This window comes from Parasteatoda tepidariorum, chromosome 4, assembly GCF_982258835.1.
Source record: "Parasteatoda tepidariorum strain Cologne lab strain chromosome 4, Ptep-v5.0, whole genome shotgun sequence".
NCBI lineage: Eukaryota > Metazoa > Arthropoda > Arachnida > Araneae > Theridiidae > Parasteatoda > Parasteatoda tepidariorum.
In genome coordinates this window covers 94,132,260-94,155,084 of record NC_141758.1, presented here as the reverse complement: position 1 = coordinate 94,155,084, position 22,825 = coordinate 94,132,260, and the positions used below count along the sequence as shown (strand labels likewise).

Below are 22,825 nucleotides of genomic sequence, written 5' to 3'. Positions count from 1 at the left end.
TTTTTTTCTTTTAAAGATTTTATTATGTATGAATGCTTTTTGTTTTTTTCAGCATTAATCTTTGTATTAACAAAAAGTATTTATTTTCAGTTCACTGACACTTCTTGAAACTATAAAACTAATTTTTATATCATACAGTAGAAGATCTTTTTAATGCAGACATTAAATATTGAGGCCAGGGCTCGAAAAAACTCAGAAATTTTACCCGTCCCCGAGGACGGCTTGTCCAACAATGTACCCGTCCTCCTTTGAAACTAACCCGTCGCTTCTAAATAAATAAAAGATATAATTTTCTCTTATTTATTACAAACATTTACATAAATTGTGCAATGAATTAGTAGTTACAAGGATTAAAAATACTAGGATTACATTATACAGTAATAAAAGAAATACTAGGTTACTAATAGCAACCTAGTATTTCTTTTATGAAATAATTTAAATGACAAAAGTCAAGTTATCTGGAATGTCAATTTATCCGAGGGTACTGCGTTTTTTAAATGATTCAAATATGACGTTTGCCAGTTCCACAATCAAGCCAATGATTTACAGAGGTTTCTGCACAGAAATCTGAAAGAGGTTTTCCATGTTCATAATTGCGTTTAACACTTCTTTTTTAAGAACAGTACGTTTTTTTTTTTTTTTGAAAGTTCATTGCTGAAAAGCCAATTTCAACCGCTGCAGTACTCCCAGACAGAGAAAACATCAATTCAAACATGCGCAGTATGTTGCTGTATTGTGGGTCATTTTGCTGCCTTGTAACTTGTAAGACTCTTGTAATATAACAAAAATTGAAAATGTATCACGAACATTAACGGGAAAATGGCCGCCCGCGCGGACGTCGGATTCGTGAAATTCGTTTTCCGCGGGGAATTTTTGACCGCCGAGGACGGGCGGACTAGCTGTTTTTCGAGCCCTGATTGAGGCTTAGGCTTATATGAAATTTGAGGCTTATATGAAATTTGGTGCTATATAGATGTTTCCATGTATCATTAAACTTCCCTTCTAAACATAGCAATATATCTAAGAAACTGATAAATATCAATGCATTAAAATAATTTTTAAGTATAAATACTTTGAAACACAAAAATATACACTAAAATAATTATTATTTGTGGAATATTATCTTTAAAAATAATAATTATTATTTTTAGAATATCATTAGACTTACCTTCTAAGCATGGCAATATATCTAAGGAACTGATAAATATTAGTGCTTTGAAATAATTTTTAAGTATAAATACCTTAAAACAGAAAAATATACACTATAATTATTAATTAATGGAATAAAATTGAAATTATTTGGAGTATTAAAAATAAAATGAAACAAAATTATCAATTTTGCTTTGCTTTCAAGAATGAAAAGTTGATGTGACACATGAAGAATTGCAGTTAATCTTCTTCTATATAAAATTTTATTCACTTACATACAAGAAGATTCTATGTAATTTTGACTTGTTAAATTCTATTAAGGAGACATAAGGAAACATAATGTTTGAATCTACAAGAAGGAGGGTACTAAAAGAAAGTGATTATTTTATGGCCACATCATTCACGAAACTTGAATATAATGATATTTCTAGTTCAGTCCTTTTAAGAGACAACAGTTTGTGCCAAACCTTATGAGAATATAGCATTCCCCCTCCCAAAATAAGAACAATTCTTTATTAGAATTAAAGAACAAAAATATCATTTATTAATTAAGTTGCGGCCCATTGTAGAAAGTGTAATGACTTGTTCCTTGAACCCAATCTTTTTCATGAATGCAAAGGTGTCCATTTTGAAAATTTCTAATTATGTATTTTAGGTAGTAATTTTTTAAAATATGTTTTTGGAATATATTATTGTTGATATAATAAGCATTAAAGTAGTATATGTGTTTTTTCTTTTTATACTTTCACAGCCTTTAATTTTGTTACAACTAAATTATTACTATATCATTTGTATTTGGAGAAGCATAGTCCCATTACTAGCTTCTATGTGACATGAAAATAAGTATATTCATTCTATTTCAATAGCAACTTTTATATAATTACGTTTTCATTATTGATTTCAAATATCATATAACTCTCATTCTACTATATCATATTTTTTACTGTTAATACCATATTTACTTTTTACCCTTGTCAGGATCCATGGAATCAAGTGTGAGATTTTAGATTCAAAATCAATCAAGAAATTTCATCCTTTTGCCAAAACAGAAGATCTAGAAGTAAATGCAAATTATATCTTTAAGTGTTTTTGAACTAGTTATTGAGTTTTGTTTGTAAGTGGTTTATATATATTTTTTGTCCACCTTCGCAAATTTTGTCACTGATTTTAATTTATATCAATGGCGAATTTTGTAATTGTAGTAAATGTATAACGGTGAAAATTTTGTTTAAGTCATTACTCACGCTAAAAGTGGTATTGTTATTTAGTATACTAGGAGACTTCTCTTTCATAACCCCATGGTGGTCTTTTATTCATCTTTGTTTTTTCTGTAAAATTCGACACTTTAAAAAAAGATCATTTTGTTCATAAAATATGTAATTAAAATATAATATATAATGAAAATAGAATATGTAATTAAAATATAATATATAATTTAAATATAATATATAATTTAAATATAATATATAATTTAAGTATAATATATAATTTAAATACAATATATAGTTTAAATATAATATATAATTTTATATTAGAAAATTTCGTTCATTCCACCGATTCATACGATGATCAAATACTTGAATTTGAAAAATAATTAGTTGCACTTGAAAAGAAGATTTTTAAACTGAGGAATATGGTATGTGTGGTAAAAGTAATAAATGAGATGTAATTCAACTTATTAATGTTAAATATTAACCTATAATTTTAACAGTCATTATTATAATGTTAACAATCTTAAATGTTATAGCAATTCAAATTGCAAAAAGTTGTTATCTCACTAAAGACATTTATATTTTAAAAATTTTTGATTTAAATGCATTGATCTATATCTGGAAACATCTGATCGCTTTTAATTATTTCTTTTACTTATTTTTTTATCCATATTTTCGTTACTATTCAAGTCAAGTTGGTGCTAATACAATGGTGATTTCAAGGAAAATAAATTTTTTGACAACGATGTTGCATAAATAATCATTATTCGAATTAAAAATAGTGGGAAAAATTCACGAAAAGAGTACTTAAAATTGCAATAACTTTAAAACAAATTGTAATTTTCAAAAAAAAAAAAAAAAAACTTACATTAAGTTTATGAATTAAAACAGCTTTTTAAATTCTGGAAAAAGTACCGAAAAGTAAAAGTACTGTTAAAGAACCATTCTGGAATCAAGAACCAATCTGGAACCAAAGAATCAACTAAATTAACGAACAGTTTGTCATAAAATCTTATGTTTGAATAAATGGTTTTTTTTTCTATATTACCCCAATCACCTCAGTTCTTTTAATATAGGTATTTTTTAATTGTGATTAAGTGTTTTTAATTTTTTGTTATTTTATAGTTTCATTTTTTTAATGATTTTTTAATTTTTTCTTTTTATTATTTTAAAATATGTTCTTTTTTTAAAAAAAATCTTAATTTATATAAATTTTGGATTTATTCAATGCTGAATTAGTTATAATTTTTTTAAAATCATCTGCAGAATGATCTGCAGAACCCTCATAAAGGTGGATCAAGTGGAGCATTTGCTTAAGGCTCTGCACTTTTAGGACTCATAAAATATTAAATAAAAAAAATTAAAAATTTTAATTTTTTATAAAAAAATATTTTATGGATGAAAATTAAGCTTTCTTAACTGTTTCTATAATATTTCTTAGGCGTCGCTCTTAAAGACAGTAGTGTATGCACTTCTAGATACCATAAAACTCAAAATCGTTGAAATATAAAATTAATATACATTTAAACATTTTTCTGTGAACATATAAATGGAGTCTATAGCTGAAAACTTTTATTTTTCTAAAAACCCTATGAATGATATATTATTGATAAAAATTAAATGGTAATGTAAATTTGAAAATTAGATATAAAAAATTATTACAAAAAGTTATGTTGTGCATTTTTAGTGATAAATTGATTTCGACGTAACATATTTCATTTAGCATAGAGGATCTCTGTACTGAAGAAAGAGAATATTTAAAGGTACCGTTTTCTCCAGGACCACACAAAATTTGAATTTTAAAATTTGATGAAAATCTGAGTTATTTAATATAAGTTAAGAAAGATAATATTTAGCTTTTAAGGATATATTCTAGATAGAAATTTAGTGAAAGAAGGTGCCAAGTAACAAATTAAAAGAGCATAAAATCAGGGTTTAGAAACAAGCCTTGAACAGCTGTATCTAAAGAACATAAATATCATTGTCTATGCTGTTCAATAATGTGGCTAAAAATGAAAAAATTGTATTATGTTAAAAAAATTTTACTGTTCTTAATTTTTTTTTCTCTGATGTGTTAAGTGATTCATTGAAATATAATTTAGAACCTGCTTTCACGTATCTCTATTGTCATTAGTAAATGTAAATTATGAAAAAATTTTATTTTACATGACTATTTTAACCTACTTATTATTAAAAATATTTCTTTTAGAAAAATGTACGACATTAGTTTTACCCTTGCTTCATGGTAAATAATATTATTTATCAAAATTATTCAAAATGTTGTAAATTTAGCTATCCATTGCTTGAATGTAATATTTACCTGTATGTGTTTAAATATTTTGGAATAAAAATTTTTTTTCAATAATATTGTAAAGTTAAAAATGACAAATTCAACTATGATTGTATGAGCAATTAAGTGTTTATACACATCTATATATACTTCTTTATATTCCAGGGTGGTATATGGGTCCCAAATGATGGAGTTGTTAATCCTCTTAGTGTTTGCAATGCTTTAGCAAAAGTGTCACAAGATAAAGGTATTAGTGTTAACATATATTTTGCCACTTTATTTAAACATTTCTTTATATTTGTGTGATTGATTTTTTTGTACTTGATTACTTAACGTTCTAAATAGTTCACTTTTTTTTATTGGCATTTATGAATATTAGTTAGTATATATTTCAGATCGAATCAAAACTCTACTGCTTATATATTTACATGTATGCAAATTTGAATAAAAATATGATAATTATTTTTTAATCGTGTAACCCTGGTTTTTCATTAATTTCTTTCTTTTTTGTTGTTGCTATATTAGAGCGTATTAATTAAGTCATTTGAGGAGGAAAAAAGATCATTTTTTAAAAAAAACATTTGTATGATTTTGCAAAAAAAATATTACTTCTTTTAAAATGTTAAGTCATTTTTACATCAAAACTTAAAAGTAGTGAAAGTAGAATTTATTCATAATTTATAAGTAATTGCTTGGACAATAAGTATTTTATATTTCTTAGTGTCTATTCTCTTGAAGGCTAATCTGTACACACATCAATATAATAGCATTTTTAAAAAACTTTTTGTCTTTTTTTTAAAGCTATTTGTGATACTTTTATAATTTTGAATTAAAATACCAAATGATAGTTTGAATAAAAAGGCATTATTTGATACTTTTGTGTAAAATGTTACATAGTTGCTAATTCTTAATTTTACCATGCTGATTATTTACTTATGAATATATTTTTTGATAACCATATTAATTATCAAGCATTTATATTATTATTATATTATCAAATATTGGTATTGAAAGATATATTCATCAAAAATAATAATTATTTTAATTTTGATAAATATTTCTTTAGATAATTATGCCAAACTATATAAATTTTTATAATTGTAATTTTGCCTATAAATATATCCTTTGATAATTTTGTGTTATCTAAAGAATAAATTAAATTCTTCATCCATCGCATTGCTTAATCATCACTGCAATTTATAACAGAAATATATTACCCAATGTTTTTCTTTTTACTAATTATTTATACATTTCTTAGATTTTATTATTTGTGGATTTAAATAATTGGTTTATTGATTTAAACTCCATATGTTTTGAAACTTAAAATTTAAATGGCACTGTAATCCTAAATAAGAAATTATCAAAATTATTGTTACTGCAAAAAGTTTATTTTAGATTTTTTTTTATTTAATTTTTTTTATGAAAGAAAAATATTAAATTAAAGTATTTTATTTAATTTTTTATCTTTCAGGTGTTAAATATTTTGAAGGTTGCAAAGTGTTAGAAATTTTGACTAATGGTTGGAAAGTGACTGGAGTTAAAACCAATTTAGGTGTAATTCATTGTGAATATCTCATCTTATGTACAGGAATGGTATGATTTTTTTAACATTTTTCTTTGTTAAATATATTTTGTATATTTAAATGTTTTTGAGAGCTAAATGTTATATACGTTGATAGATTAGAATGAATAATCAAGAATATGGGCTTGGTTTAAATAATAAAAGCTATAATTACATGATAATCACAATAATTTGATCATTTATTGGGCTCAATTTTCTGGCAATGGGCTCTTAAGTCAAACTATTCATTTAATCAAAACCATGTATGTAATGAGATTTTAACACTTATTGGGCTCAATTTGCTGGCAATGGGTTCTTAAGTCAAACTTTTCATTTAATCAAATCCATGTATGTAATGAGATTTTAACACTTATTGGGCCCAATTTGCTGGCAATGGGTTCTTAAGTCAAACTATTCATTTAATCAAAACCATGTATGTAATGAGATTTTAACACTTATTGGGCTCAATTTGCTGGCAATGGGTTCTTAAGTCAAACTATTCATTTAATCAAAACCATGTATGTAATGAGATTTTAACACTTATTGGTCTCAATTTGCTGGCAATGGGTTCTTAAGTCAAGCTATTCATTTAATCAAAACCATGTGTGTAATGAGATTTTAACACTGCTTACCAATTTAGAAAATGATACAAATTATTTTTAACATTCTGCATTATGTAATCTGATGTACAAACATGTATTTAAAATTACATGTTTCATAAAAATTGAAGGGCGTGCTATATTCCATTTTTCTAATTTCACTATATTTTAAGAACTCTTTTCTTCTTACCCAAATGTACTGCAAATCCATCTTGTACTACTCTCAATTGATATTTTTGATGAAGAAAAATTGAAAAATACCGAAGTTGTTAGGAAACAACAAGCCCTTCAATTTCCCTCTTTATTTAAATACTTATATAGACTAAACAATTTATTATCCTGGATAGCTAAACTTTACATGACTTATATTTTTTAAGGGCTGTTGATAAGCTGTTTATTCATGAAATTTTATTTTCTATTATTATATATATTTAAAAAAAAAAAAAAAAAAAAAAAACAGTTTTGAAAGTTGCATGTGAAGTTAATATTTTTAATACAAATTTATCCTAGAAATTAATATTTTTGATCATTTTAGAATTAAGAAGGAATTGATACAATTTTTATTGTCATTAAGTGTGTGGATGCCTGCAGCAAATTTCTTTTAAAAAGGAACGTAATAATATGATATTTGCAAAGGGCAAATAATAACTATAATTAATTACTGGGGAAAATAACAATTGGACTATTATAGGATAATACAAAATTTGTTATTTCCTTCAGAATGTTCGTAATCTCTTTGAAAACATATTTATAAAAATACATTTCACATATAGTAATTTCATAAAGTAATTTGCTTAAGCTAAATATTTACCTAATGAAAAATTTAATTTTATATTAAAAATATCATTAGACATAAATTTCTAAGTTTCAGTGTCCTTAATTGTCAATTGAATACCTCCACTGACTGGGTTCTTGGGGCTTTGCTCTTTTCTCAACCTTCCTTTACATGGGTAGTTTAAAAAATATTTTCTTGAAGCAAATTGTTTAATATGTTAAAACATATTTTTTGTTAAAATATTTAATTCCAAAATTTTTTTCTTCATTTAAAAATGTATATAATATTTATGTTTTAGTGGACAAGAAACTTGGGTATAAGCTGTATTCCGACTTTCCGTGTACCTATCCACCCAGCAGAAAATGGCTATGTTCTCACTAGACCTGTACCAGGTCTAACGCCTACCACTCCAAGTAAATTATAAGTGTGTTTTATTATAATTAATTAGAGTTAATTTTTAAATTTTTCCAATTATATTTACTTTTTTATTTGACTTACTTTTACTTTTTACTTTTTTACCACAATTTTATAGCAACTAAGTGTGTTAATTTTTTTTTCTTTTTTAAACTTTTGCTTCATATTTTAAAACAAAAATACTCTATTTGCAAATTCAAATTTCATTATGTGTTATTTTAATGGTATTTTGTACAAATTTGTTCTAATAGCATGGCAATTAAAGATGTGGTTGTAATTTTTCAAATTAAATGCTGTTTATTGTAACCTTTTAAGAAATGAAGTTAGAACGAATTAAATGACGTCAAATGAATTAAGTTAAAACCTTTTAAGAAATGATAGGTTTCAGAAACCTATAAAATATTTGGTTGAAGAATATCTTGTATATATCCAGAAATGTTTCACAAAACTTCTTAAAAGGTTTTTAAATTTTTTCCCCCGATAGATTGTTAATTTTTTTCAATTTATGTAGAGAAATTTGCATTATTTTAAAGTAATAAATTTTGCCGAAATAAAGAGTAATGCTAAATCATTTAACGTGGAAGGAATTTTTAAACATTTTCTTGTCCTTTTTGCGCATTGTGCCTCGGTTCATTCAAGTATTATGATTCTCAGCTCTTTTTATGTATAATTTCTGTTCCTTGGTGTTTAACATGCAAATTGTTTCAAACCCTTTATTAAACCCTAACAAATTTGACCTCTACATATGTACCGAGAAAAGAAATTCAGTTATCTTACATAATTGCATTCGTTGTCAAAATTTACTTTTCTGTGATCATCTATGGCTTTTTTTTATAAAGTTTTTAAAAATATGTAAATACCAATACTATTTGGATTAAATATCTTAAATTATATCTTTTAAAGTTATAAATTTTATGAAGCAGTATATTTTTTTAAAGCTTATCAAATTGAGAAAATTAATGAAACAGTAACAATAAATTTATCTTTAAGAATATTTTTATTCTATTGCTTCAATTTTTCTTTATTGCTTCAAAAGATGGAAAGTTTCTCTATGATTTTTTAGCATAATTTTTTATGCCGTACCATTTTAATTTGTTTGTTTTACTATCTTTCCATGAAAATTTCATTTTTTTCTTTTCTTACCCTGAAACTAAATCTTCTTTCTTTATTTTCTCCAATTAGTTTGTGAATATTTTATGTTGCATTACACTTACATTATAATTCTCCATAGTCACATATTCTTGTAAAACTATGCTTTTTAACTAAAAACATATGCTCAGTTTAAAAAATAAATTCAATGTTGTGGTTTAACTGGGTTTTGTTCTGCAGTTGCACTTTTAAACCCACCCAGCTTTAGATTGTTGGGACGAAACTTGCCTTGAAAAAAAGTGGATTGTGCACAATGCTGACAACTTTGTCATAATCATGCTAATAATCACAAATTTGTTGAGTATTATTCTCCTGGCTCACAACAGTCTGTTGTGGAAATGCTTTACTTTACTGTTGCAACCATTATGTTTTGTAACACCCTGTATAATTATCTTCATTGCTTTATCTGCAGGAAATTGTTCTTAAAAATCTTTTTTCTTCCCCAGTTCTTAGGGATTATGATGCTGGCATGTATTGTCGAGTATATGATACAGGCTTTCTTGTTGGTGGTTTTCCTAAAAGAGCTAGACCCTTGTTTGTCGATAAAATGCCTGATTACTTTGCATTTCAAGAACTCACTCCAAATTGGGATTACTTCAGTAAGTTTAAATTGTTCTAATTAAGATTATATAATATATTCATTCAAATACGTGTGGAGTAGATTGGTATGCTTTTGAATATTTGTATTCTTTCTAGGAATTTTAAATATCCTCTCTCTCGAAAAAATTCTATCTTTCTTTAAACAGCGAGCAAGATGGTTGTGGGGATAGGGTGCTGGTTTCCCAACAAGGATACCCATATTCAAATCTCAGCAATGGCTAACTGATATGAATTCTGCACCCGGCTTGCATCAACCATAATGCTGGCTTTAAATATCCTCAGTGGTAGACATAAAATAGGTTAATAAACCCTTGGGGCGAACAGTGGAAGGTTTTCATTGTTTTACTCTCCATGTTATTCAAAGGTGGGTTAGATCTAACAAAGAATCTTTTATGAAAGCTTAATTCAATGCTAATCCATGTCCCAATGCTTCAAAATTACAAAGCTACAGAGATGAACATTCCTAGTCACAAACCCAAAAATGGGTTGGTATTCATTATTATAAAATAAAATGATACTATTATAAAATAAAATAAAATGCTTAATCCAGGAGTTCCCTTGTCTTCTGGTTTGAGTTTAAAATTGCAAAACTATGGAATTGAACATCGATAGCTTTAAACCCAAAAATCGACTATGCATCATCATATTGGCTAGGCAGCCCAATATGGACAATGCCTTCCTCTGAAGATTTCTCCCTAACAACTTCCGATTTATCTTTGATCTCCAATTCTTTTTATTAATTGCAAGAAAATCAGACTCTTCCGAATCAACCCATCTCAATCTTTTAAATTAAACTTTTCAGTTTTCTTGATATTTGTTTTTTAATAAAAATTGCTGCTCTTAACTAGCGTTATGCTATATGCTTAGAACAGAAATTAAAAATTTTGAAGGGAATGGGTAGAAAACTTAACCTTTTTGTCAAAATAAATATAGTATTTAAGTTGTGAGAGTAAATATTTACTAGTATTTTATATACTCACAATTTAAAGCAACCTCATGTAACAATGCTCATTTTCATATGGAAACGCAGCTCATTATATCAAATGTCAATAGTAGCCATTGTGTTCTCAGTATCGTTCATAATGAGCCAACTTTGTACTGGAAAATATTAATTAATTTAATGATCATTTGTTTCAAATGAATTGTTTTTCAAAATATGCACTTACAATTCAAGTAAATAATATTTGTTTGTTTTTGTTTCAGAACCTGTGTATGAACAGGCACTTTTCCGAGTGCCTATTTTGAATCAAGTAGATATTCATCGTTACGTAACTGGACCAGACACTTTTTCACCTGATGGTCATTGGGTTCTTGGTGAAACGTCAGAAGTAATTAAAAATTTTTTATTCTTTTTAAAAAAATGCAGTAATTCTTTGTTTCTATTGAAGCCAAATGATTTGCTCAATTGGATTTTAAGTTATTCAAATTGTTTTCTAATGTGAACAGGTTGATAATTTATATGTTGCGGTTGGCATGAATGTTAATGCAGTACAAGGAGCTGGAGGGATTGGCAAAGAGTTGGCTGATTGGATCACCACTGGACAACCAAAAGCATATTTACTGCCATTCGATATCAGAAGATTCATTGATTTTCACAACAATCTGAAGTTTTTAAGTGATCGAGTTCAAGAAGCTGTTGGTAATAATTTTTTTTTAATAGCAGGCACTTTCGTATTGGCCTCATAATTGCTGCTCTCTTATCGTTACCCAGTGGGCACCTGTGGCTGAGCCACGGCAGTGGAGTAGCGTCGCCCACATCATGCAGCCACAAACCCGTTTATTGGGTGGGTTATATTCACACAGAAGAGGCGGGTATGGCCTAGTTGGGCCCACATCCCATATCCAAGAGGATGTGGGTTCGATCCCCTCTGGTCGAGGCCCTCCCGTGTAGTAAATGGTGATTGATACATCTTAAATCTGTCGAGTCACAAAGTCCTCCATGTTCCCATAACAAATCATACCTCTGGGGATATTGATCCAGGAGTTTCCTTGTCTTCTGGACTGGGTTAAAAATTACAAGGCTACGAAGTTGAACATTAGTAGTCGTAAACCCAAAATTGGGTTTCATTCAATGACGGTTATAAAATTAAAAATATAAAATCACACTGGAGAAAGGGCATAGAATACACACAGTGAGGAAGTTAAATCCATGCCTAAGGTGGGATTCGAACCCACAACCACTGGCCCAATAGTCCAGTACAGTAACCACTAGACCTAGAAAAGTATAGCGGTAAACCTCGAGAATAACCAATTTTAAAATTGTTAGTAACAACAGGTAATTAAAAAAATTAAAAGCTATTTGGTAATTATTATTTTGGTTAAAACAGTTTTTTCATTGGGTCTGGAAAAACTAAAATTGTCAGGGAATTCGATTTCGGAAATAAAAAACTGGGAAATGTCAGGAAATAAGGCAATTTTTTTCTAAAACGTAGAAAAATATGACAACAAACCTGGAAAATAACTCATTTAAAAAATGAGAGTAACAATGAATAGGTTCAAAGTACAATGGTCTGACATATATTTATTTGATTGTCGTGAAAATTCTGCTGCAACGCGAACTTTAGAATGATTAAAATTATAATATTATTTTGTGAAAAAATGCTTTTACTATATTGTTTGTTTTACCAACGAGAATTTAATTTCTAAAATTGTTACCCTGTTATGAAGTCAAAATTGTGTGTTTGTCAAATTTGTTTTAATTTATTTTCCTTCTTGAAATAAAAGATGCAAGTACTTTTCAACTGTGACAAAAATGAGAGCAATAAGAAAAAACTTCGGAAAACATGTATGATATGTGATATGTTATTTTTTTAAAATCAAAATAACGAAAGAAACACCTTATAGAATTTCGTTCCTAAAAATAATACAGGCTCTCATTTTAGGGAAATATTGACTACCTATTAACTAAGAAATAATTATAATACAAATTAATAATAATTTTCTTTTCCCCTTTTACTAGTGATTTCTAAATTTCTTTTGTTCCAACTAAATGTCTAATTTTTTCTTGACTAACAAAGCCATCTCTTTAAGCAAATTTAGGTATAAAAAGAAGTAAGTTTTATCTAAAACTTTAAGTATTAGTAAATGTGCTATAGCAGTGATTATCAACCACTGTGCTGCAACACGTTTGTGTGCCACCAAATTTTAGAAATGATATAGTAAAATTATAATGCTTTTTTTTATTAAGAGTAAAGTTTAAATTAAATAAAATTATGTTTATATATATTATCCCGTGATTATCCAACTATCCCATGATAGCCAAAACAGCTTTAAAATATTTTTGCAATTTTCTACATCTTATTTGTGTATAATTGAAGCTTATCCTATAGCACAGTGATAGGTTAAGAATCTCTCTGCTATAGGATAAACTTCAATTATTCATTAGAAAACTAACAGTTAAAAGAGAAATAGTGTTAAACAAAACAATAAAATAATCAAAACTGGTTTCCCTTTCTTAGTTTAAATAGAAATATTTAATAATTATTATGATAATCAAAATAGAAAGAAAATTGCATTTCGATTGAAAATTACACCTGTTATAGTTTTTTATCTTTATAAAATGAAATTTGTAATTTCGATTTTAATATATGATAGTATTTTAAACTTTGCGCAATTAGTTTTGTTGATTTATACATTTATATTTTTATTATTTAGGTTATAACTACTCTATTCGCCATCCGTTGTTATGTGAATTCAAGACAGCTCGAAAATCTCGTTGTTCTCCCCTCTTCACAATGCAAAAAGAAGCAGGAGCAGTATTTGGTGAGAGGATGGGTTTTGAAAGAGTTTTATATTATGACCCTGAAAAGCCAAGTAAGTGATTTATTTAATCTTTGATTTTTTAATATTGTTATGATAAGTATTAATTGCATACAGCATTTTGTCCTAGCACATGATAGATAAACCACGACAGAGATAATCTGTCATATTTGATTAGGGATGGTTTACTGTATATTTGTTCTGCATTTAATTTTCGAAAATTAAAAATCCTACTCACTTGCATGTTTTTTTCATAACTTGAAAATGTAAAGAATTTTTTTTTTCTGAAAAAAAGTTAAACTCATACGCTTTTTCTTTTTCAACCGGACAAATCTTTAAATTTTGTCTTAAATTAAAATCTGCTGTTAAAATTTTGAAGAATCTAGTTTTCCCTCTTGATTCTATAAAAAAATTGTTTTAAATTTGTCTTATTAATAGACAGGTTTTTTCTGTAAGGATATATAAACAAGAATATATATTGCATCATTTTTCTCAATTTATTGATTTTATTTTAATTTTTGCTTCTCAACTGCACATAATGTGTTGCCTTACAAATGTACAACCACTAAAAATTATTCACATATCACTTTCATGTATATTATTCTCATTATTTTTTGTTTTAATTACAATTAAACAAAAGAATATATTATAATCATCAACATTATTTTTATTTCATTTCAGAAGAAGAATGCATGGACCCACCCAAGATAGAATTTGGTAAGCCATCCTGGTTTGAAAAGGTTCGCGAAGAATATTACGCCTGCAGAGAACGAGTAGGAATCATTGATATGTCTTCTTTTACTAAATTCCATTTGAAAGTAAGTTTATTGATTCCAGCCCACATTTTTATTTTATGATGGATCAGTGGTCGGAACTAATGCACTACTTCGAGTAATAAAACTACTGCAGTTACTAATTTTTTTCGTAATTTGTTGTGTAATGCACTACTTTTAGATTAAAATAGTGAAGTGAGTTAACGATTCCTTATTTGTTCACTAATTTTTAGAGATTCCTTACAACTACTCTGAGGAAATAAATGCGGTTAAAACGTAACTGATTTTTTTAAATTTCATTGAGGTAAATCGATCAGTGCATCCAATGAGAATGTTCCCAATGTACTTTATATTGTTTTTTTCCCGTCATTCACACGTAACAAAATCACAAATATTTTATAATTTTTTAGTTTTTCTTGAAATAAATACTCACTGTCAAAAAAAGATATAAGTTGAAGGCTGAAAGAAAAAAATTTGCCAAAATAAATTAATAAATTTTCTTTATAAAGCTTTTTAAAAAAATTTTGAGTACGAGTGTAAATTAAATCAGCAGAATCCATCTCCTAAAAGTAGTTAAGCAATGAATGTAGCTCTTGCATTTAAAAAAAAAATGGCTATAGAATAGTGTAGTTCTTCCAACCACTGTGATGACACGCTATGAGTCTAAAAACAAAATATACTTGATTGATAAATATTTTGTGTTACAGTCAGGTGGGACTGAAATTGTAGATTTATTACAACTGCTTTGTTCCAATGATATTGATGTACCAGTTGGAAGTCTTGTTTCATCTGGGATGCAAAATGATCAGGGATGTTATGAGAATGATTGCCTTTTACTGAGGAGAGCACACAATTGGTAAGTTTATTATACTATAGTAGAAAACTAACGATTCTTATACCTGCATACTTTTTTTCAACAAATTACAAATAATAAAAAAAAATTAATTTGATAAGGGAACAAGAACTCTGTTTATTTTAATAGTTAAAAAGTGTCCGGTGAATGGACGTATGGACATGGGACTTGCCCTGTCTTTCCTAAATAAAGCAGGATTTTGAAGGATGGAATATGATGATGTAAATTAATGACTCAGGGTTTCCAGGGGGAACAGAAAATGAGCCGGGTCTTGAAATACATTTTTCAGTTATTATCTTTCTTTAAAAATGCATTTTTAGCATAATCTTACAATAAACATGGAAAATAATGAATCTTAGCGTTCATAGTAGCCTGTGAAGTTTGAAGTTATAAGTCATTATAACATATTTTGCTTTTGTTTATTGTAAAAAGTTTACTAATATATAGCTTAGTTTTATTATTAAAATAATACTTATTATTATATACCAGGGGTGGCCATCCTGCGGCTCGCGAGCCACATGCGACTCTTTGAAGGATTATTTGTGGCTCTCGATAAATGTACTCGAGTTCCCTTTTCATTTTTGTGCTATTTTATTTTAAAAAAATTATTATCTTTCCGTATGTGTTTCAAAATGTCTTTTAAATTACTGAGAACAAATATGAAAAACTAAGTGAAACGTTGTTTAATTGTTGAATTAAAAAAGGCTGCTTGTCGAATTATTTCAATATTCGGAACAACGTACTTATGTGAATAATTTCATTCCACTTTAAAATTCGTGAAATCCAAACACCGATCAGTATTAACTAACCAGCATCTCAAGGGATTAATGAGAAGTGTTGTCACCAATTATTCATCAAATTTTAAAGAATTATCAAGAGAAGTAAAATAAATGTGCTTAATTTTTAATATTTAAATTCAATACACATATTTTGTACTTTTACTTATATGTTTTCAATAAATATAATCTATGTAAAAAAATTTAATACCTTTCAAATACGTATTTAATTGCGGCTTGCGGAAAATTTCAAATTTTGAAAAATGCCTCGACTATCAAGGAGCTTGGCCACCCCTGTTATATACCATACATTTATTAAAATACTATATATAACATTTATTAAATTATTTTTTTAACATAAAAAATTTTTTTTAGTCAGATCTTCGAAAATCTTGCAAAAAAACCTGGAAATTAATTACTTTTTTTTTCTTGAGATAACATTGATTTTAATGAATAGTATTCTACACTATAAATTAATAACGTGGAGTTCCCAAAGGGTTAAGAAAATAAATGCAATGGGAACAGAAAATGAGCCGGTTCTTCTTCTAAAAAAAGCTTGATATTGTTTAATACTGTTAGTAATGATTTAATTCTGTTTTAATTAGTTATTTCATGGTGTCACCCACTGCCCAGCAAACTCGTATTGGTGAATGGATGAGAAGACACATGCCAAAAGATGGATCCATATCCATGAGTGATGTCACATCCATGTATACAGTGCTTAATGTGGTTGGGCCAAAATCTAAAGAACTCATGTCTGAGTTGACAAGAACTGAAATGGATGTTCCAGGATTTACATGCAAGGTAAACATTTCATTTCAAAGTAATATATAGATTAATTTAAGTTCAAATGCACATTTATCTGCTTAACTTATCATACAAAATGTAGTAAACAATGAAACAGAGTCTGTTAGAAAGCGTTTGTGAAACCTGACAATGGAAATGGCACCAAATTCGGTAAAGATACTAAAGGTATGAGAAAGAAGATTTCACGGGATTGCCACTCAAATCTGGAAAAAAAATTCCCTGTGTTTTCCCTGGACAAATGATACACAATATATTAAGAGGAAACACAATTACTGTACTCTTGTGATATTGGACTAACTATACTAGTTTTAATTGCTGGAAAAACTTAGAGAAAAAAAAAGGAACAGCTGAACATACGCAAATAATGCTATAGTAAATAAAATAGTTTAGTATAGCTGAAATATTCTTAAATATCTCATAGGTTATGCTTTGAGTGATCACCATTTTTAAAAGACGAAAATAAGAAACAAAATTCCCTATAGTTTCCCAGTTTGTACAGAAAAACTCAAAATTCCCTGTTATTTTAGGTGATTTTTTTTTAATTCCCTGTATTTTCTGGATTTTCCCTATTCTACCTGTCGAGTGGCAACCCTATTTCACGAAGAAAAAAACTCATTTTAGTTTAAGGAAAGTAAAAAAAAGAAAAAAACAACAAATGAATATTTTACTGAGCAACATAAATGCAAATTAAATATTTTTATTAAACAAATTATATAGAGTCTAAAATGATTTAAAATAAAGCAAAACACATCCTATCTCAAAATAAGATACAGCATTCAGTTGGGATAATGTTTAGTATATTTTTAACCTTAGGAAAGAGATTTTAGGAATGTTAAATCTTAAAACGGTTAAGTTACAAAAAGTTCGAAACAAAGCTCTAAAGCAGCAAACAGTTTAAAAATCCACATTCAAATTTTGAGTTTTGTATAATATATAAAAGTACTATCAAGATAAAAAAATAAATAAATAAGTCAAAATAAATATAGCGACTGAAAAAGAAAGATTGAAAAATAACATTGATTGACGATCAAATCTGCACAAATAAACCACGTCAAAAGTAAAGATTATAATGCCCGACTCGAAATTCGTTGTAATACTAGGTTAAAAATATCAGGATTTTTGAAGCCCCATGGAAAAACCTAGCAATAACTATTGACAGAATGAAAAAAAAAAGTTAGATTTGCGATGAAATCGGTACAAATAAAAGCGAACATTGAATCAAGTGTCATATTAATACATATTAAAAATATCAGGATTTTCAAAACCATGTAAAAGTGCAGAGTGCCAAGAAAAAAATACCAACTTCTTCTGGGGGTTGATCATTATAAAATGGTTTATAATTTGTTTATTTTAGAAAATAAATGTTGGATATGCCAGTGAAGTGCTTGTAATGGGCTTCAATAATACTGGAGAGCCAGGTTATTCACTTTATATACCATCAGAGGTAAATTTAATTTTTTTTATCACAGTATTATTCATCATTTTGATAGTTAAAATCTTTCTAACAATTTATATGATTTCGTATTTTTTATAGTATGCCCTTCATGTTTACACTAATCTTCTAAATGTTGGAAAAGACTATGGTGTTCGAAATGTTGGATACTATGCCTTACGTTTCCTCAGAATTGAAAAGTTTATACCATTTTGGGCAGAAGAACTTGACAGCCATACTACACCTTTTGAAGTTGGAAGAGGCTTCAAAGTCAAAATGCAAGTAAGTATGAATTTAAAAATCCTTCTTTAACTGCAATAATTGTGTTAATTTATTTAACAATAAATTTACTATATTTCAAATGCTGTTAACATGCTCATTTAATATGCTTGAATAATTATGAAGGGTGGAAGTGCTGAATTAAATTCATTAAAAAGTATTATGAATATTTTTGCCTTTTTTATTTTCTAAAATTAAGTTTACTTAATTCTGAGCAAAAAATAACATTTTAGGATCCAATAATAAAGTAAACCATAGCTTATAGAAAACTTGAAATTGTGAAGATATTTAGGAAAAACATTACTATGATGATCCTTAAAAAATGGCTTATTTTTTAAATGAATTAATAATTCCCACAAAAAAAAATTTATTTTCATTATTCTACATTTTTTGATTTAAAATGCAGTACAGAACCCGTTATCCGGAAAACCAAAAAACCGGAGCAATATTCGATAAATTTTCCCGCCATTAAAAATTTTTTTTTCCCTCATAAGATTTTAGGATTTTTCTTTCTTTTTTGAAAGATGTTTACCTTACCATCATTTTGGATATAATCATTAGTGTATTACTTCATCGTTTTTTCTTCTTTTTAAGATTATTTCCAAATATTTTCTTTTTTAGTTGGGTTTAACAATAAAAAAAAAAAGGCTTTTTGTAGCGATTCAGAAAACCGGAAAAATCAGTTATCCGGAATAGCGGTGGTCCCGATCGTTCTGGATAATCGGTCCCCTACTGTAGGATAAAAACACCATACTCAGTAATTTCTTTAATATTTAACAGCTTGTGTGTATAGGTCTTTTTTAAACAAAATAGTGGCCCATCGAATAAAGAATGCATTAAAGTAAAATTTTAACGCTATTCATTGAGAACTACTCAAGATCAAGAATATGCTATGTCAGGCATGAGAGGAACAAAAAACCTGAAAATATAAAAAATCTGAAAAAATAAATAAAAAAGCATCAGAAACTATTTTGTAAATGTTTAAATTATATATTTATTTAAAGTATTTTTTTTTAAAGTATTCAGTGAAAATCCAACTAATATATATAAATCATAATTAAAGAGAATAAAATAATAATTAAGTTTAAAAATTTAATTTCTGCTAAACTTTAGAGAGTTGGAAGAAACTCATGCCCACTTTGCACATTGAAAACTAATTTGGTTCCATATATGTTTCCAGATAAAAGTAAATTGCATAAAAATGTTCGTTTAAGAGAACTTAAAGTTTAAAGTTGTGAGCTCTTTAAGAAAATGAGAGCTCTTTAAAGTTTTAAGAACAAACTTTTCATTAATACAATTAAAATTAAACTTTAAATTAATTGATACCAGACGAAGGGAAAAGCCTCTAGGAGAATTGCCTCTTATAGTTAAAAGAACTAAAATCATGGGAATTGTTAATTGGAGTAATCTAACATGAGATAGAACCAGCTAAATAAAACTTCCGGGCTGTCAAAGAACATGGGGCATCTTATCATAGAATATGTGTTAGCAGGTCACATTAAGAGAAGGAAAAGTTGCAAAAATTGCAAGCAAGCTCGGGGTCTATAGGAGATGAAAGGTGAAGATCAGTTTAGGTTTGTCCTATTTAAATAAAACACACTGGAGAATTTAATAGTGTAATATCAAAAGGGGTTTATGTGCGTTTAATATCTTCGGCAGATATCAAAAGCACAGTTGTCATCTTTGAGCATGGCCATTAATAGTTTTTATGTCATTGTAGACTGTAAGAATGTCAGTAGATGCCACTTCAAAGATGTAATTATTAGTCAAATTAATCTTTTTGTTAGGACATTTGTACAGGGTGTGTAATGTTTTCAAAAAGTGCTTAAAGGCTTTTTATTTATTTACATTTTTTAAAAGCCCTTAAAGGTGCATTTTTTTTACTGAGGATTTGTAAAAAGTGTTTAATTTTCTATCATTAAAAACAAAATTTCTTTGCCGTGTCGATTGTCATTCTAAATTACAAAAAAATGCATGATTTTCACAATTTTCTCTACACAGAAACTAGTTATTTTATAATGATTCTGTGAAGTTTTTGATAATTTTTTTGAATTTTATTGACTTTGTGTTCATAAATTACGAACTTTAAACGATTGAAAAAATAATTTTAGTTACTGCACACATCCTAATTATGATTTTTTTTTGGAAAGTGATTACAAAATATTTTTTTGGGTGCTTTAAGAGTACTTATTTTTTGTTGAAAACTCTGGCTACCCGCCCTGTTGTAGTATCTTGAGTTTTTTCACGATTCTCACAATTTGCTACCCCAAGTTCTTTAGTAAAGTTTCAAGTTCCTTACATCTTTTATCACTCCTCGTATTTGTATGTGAAATATTGGAACAACTGCATATCCCAAAAATGTGGATTACAAACATCATTTCAAATTTATTTGAAATAGTGCAATGTGCATAATTTTAGGTAATAAAAAGGACAAATCTTCGTTAAAAATTTCATAATGGTAGTTACAGCTAAATTCCAGTTAATTCCCTTACTTGCAGAATATATACATTTCCTAATTATGGTACATTGTACTTTGTTGCAGAAAAATCACTTTCTTGGTAAAGCTGCATTGCAACAACAATTGGAGCAGGGCTTAACGAGACGTTTGGCACACTTCCAACTTGAGAAACACAATCACGAAGCAGACATATGGAGTTGGGGCAGAGAACCTATCTACAGAAATGGCCAGTACGTGGGGAAAACAACCTCCTCTGGATACGGCTTTACTTCAGAACGAGTCATTTGTTTAGGATTTGTTCACAACTACGATGAAAAGACTGGAGAACCGCAAGTTGTCTCGCCAGAATTCTTTTCCAATAATGCTCATTTTGAAATTGAAATTGCTGGGAAGAAGTATCCAGCTAAAGCTAGTCTGCATGCTCCCCAAATACCTATTGTTAGTATGAATGGAACAAGTACAAAGTATATGCCAAAAGCAAGGATAGACACAATTTCCCAATCCACTTTAGATGGCTAGCCTTAGGATTTTACTGCAGAGGACAATAGCGTGTGTAAATATTTTAAAAGTTTAACTGGTCAGTTTTTAAAACTTATTTTTAATAACAATATTTTCATAAAGCTTTCCTGTGATAATATTAGTTCAAAATATATTGTAACATAGTAAATTTTAATTTATCAATATTGACAACTTGAGCCATTTCTTTTACAAAACAGTATATATCCTTGAAAACAGTTGAAACTCTTTAAGTTTTTTTTCCCGTTAAAATATATATATAAATTCTACTGATTTTTTATTTTGTTTGCATGACCAAAACATCACTTACCTAATTCTTTCAGGTTTTTCAAAATTCAGGGCTCCCACTCAATTTCAGGAAAAAATTCCCTGACTATTCCAGGTATATTAGGTAAATTGCAATGAAAATCCATACCATGTTTTATCTATATCATGCAATTTTTCTTCAGAAAACTTTGATTTTTTTAATTTGTAATGTCAAATATTGGATTTTGTGAGCAAAAAAGAGAATGGAAACCTGAAAAAGTTTCACTAAAAAGTGGAATTTTATAAAATAATAGTAATTGATGTAAAATTTATTTAACTCGAATCCCAATAATTGTTTACTGTTACTGACAATTCTGAGACTGGTTATTCTCCCGGTAAAAATATAGCAATTTTTCAGGTTTTTGGTAAAAAAATTGCAACTGTCCCTGACTATTCCTTGCTTTATAGAGTTAAAATAAAATTCCCTGACAATTCCAGGTTTTTCCTGTTCTCCCTGACTAGTGGGAGCCCTGAAAATTTCTATTTGAAGTCGGACTTTGAATGCACTATGGTATCAAAATTCCAGTTTGAATACTCCATTAGTGCTCTATGAGCTTTTTGTCATATCTCAATCGCACATAAAGTATAATGTTAGGAGTCTATTACAGTACAGAACCTCTTATCCGGAAATCAGAAAACCGGAACGAAATTCAATAAATTTTCCTGCCATTTTCTTAAAAAAAAATGTTTTTTTCCTCTTAGGATTTTTCTTTCTTTTTTAAAAGATGTTTACCTTACCATCATTTTAGAAATAATAATTAGTGCATTACTTTACCGTTTTTTCTTCTTCTTTTTAAGATTATTTCTAAATATATATTTTTTTAGTTGGGTTTGACAATAAAAAAAACTGCTTTCTGTAGAGATTCAGAAAATGGGGAAAATCAATTATCCGGAATAGAGATGGTCCCGATTGTTCCGGATAATCGGTTCCCTACTGTACTTCATTTGTTGTTTATACATTTAATTACATTAATTAACATTTTTAAAATAATTACAAATAAGTAGTATACTTACAATTTAAAACTATTTCTTTTATAATTAAAGAGTGTAAGTGGTGATTATTACAAATATTCATTTGTAATAACTAAGTATTTTATTCAAAACATCAAAAAAGAATT

The 22,825-nt window shown here is 27.8% G+C and overlaps 1 protein-coding gene across 2 annotated transcripts in view; it reads left to right on the top strand.

The window, feature by feature from the left end:
* LOC107436588 (pyruvate dehydrogenase phosphatase regulatory subunit, mitochondrial) overlaps positions 1 to 21,575 on the top strand; it is a 28,237-nt gene extending 6,662 nt beyond the window's left edge. The window contains exons 5-18 of one of the 2 annotated variants that reach the window (XM_016048352.5): positions 2,128 to 2,209; positions 4,816 to 4,897; positions 6,122 to 6,243; positions 7,884 to 7,998; positions 9,595 to 9,747; positions 10,952 to 11,076; positions 11,195 to 11,387; positions 13,403 to 13,561; positions 14,189 to 14,325; positions 14,988 to 15,136; positions 16,515 to 16,713; positions 18,071 to 18,160; positions 18,251 to 18,430; positions 20,970 to 21,575. In XM_016048352.5, the coding sequence (XP_015903838.1) occupies positions 2,128 to 2,209; positions 4,816 to 4,897; positions 6,122 to 6,243; positions 7,884 to 7,998; positions 9,595 to 9,747; positions 10,952 to 11,076; positions 11,195 to 11,387; positions 13,403 to 13,561; positions 14,189 to 14,325; positions 14,988 to 15,136; positions 16,515 to 16,713; positions 18,071 to 18,160; positions 18,251 to 18,430; positions 20,970 to 21,404 (2,221 nt within the window). In that variant the 3' untranslated portion in view covers positions 21,405 to 21,575. The remainder of the gene's footprint in view (positions 1 to 2,127; positions 2,210 to 4,815; positions 4,898 to 6,121; positions 6,244 to 7,883; positions 7,999 to 9,594; positions 9,748 to 10,951; positions 11,077 to 11,194; positions 11,388 to 13,402; positions 13,562 to 14,188; positions 14,326 to 14,987; positions 15,137 to 16,514; positions 16,714 to 18,070; positions 18,161 to 18,250; positions 18,431 to 20,969) is intronic. The other variant, XM_016048353.5, reaches the window with a different exon arrangement.
* Positions 21,576 to 22,825: the final 1,250 nt, after the last annotated feature.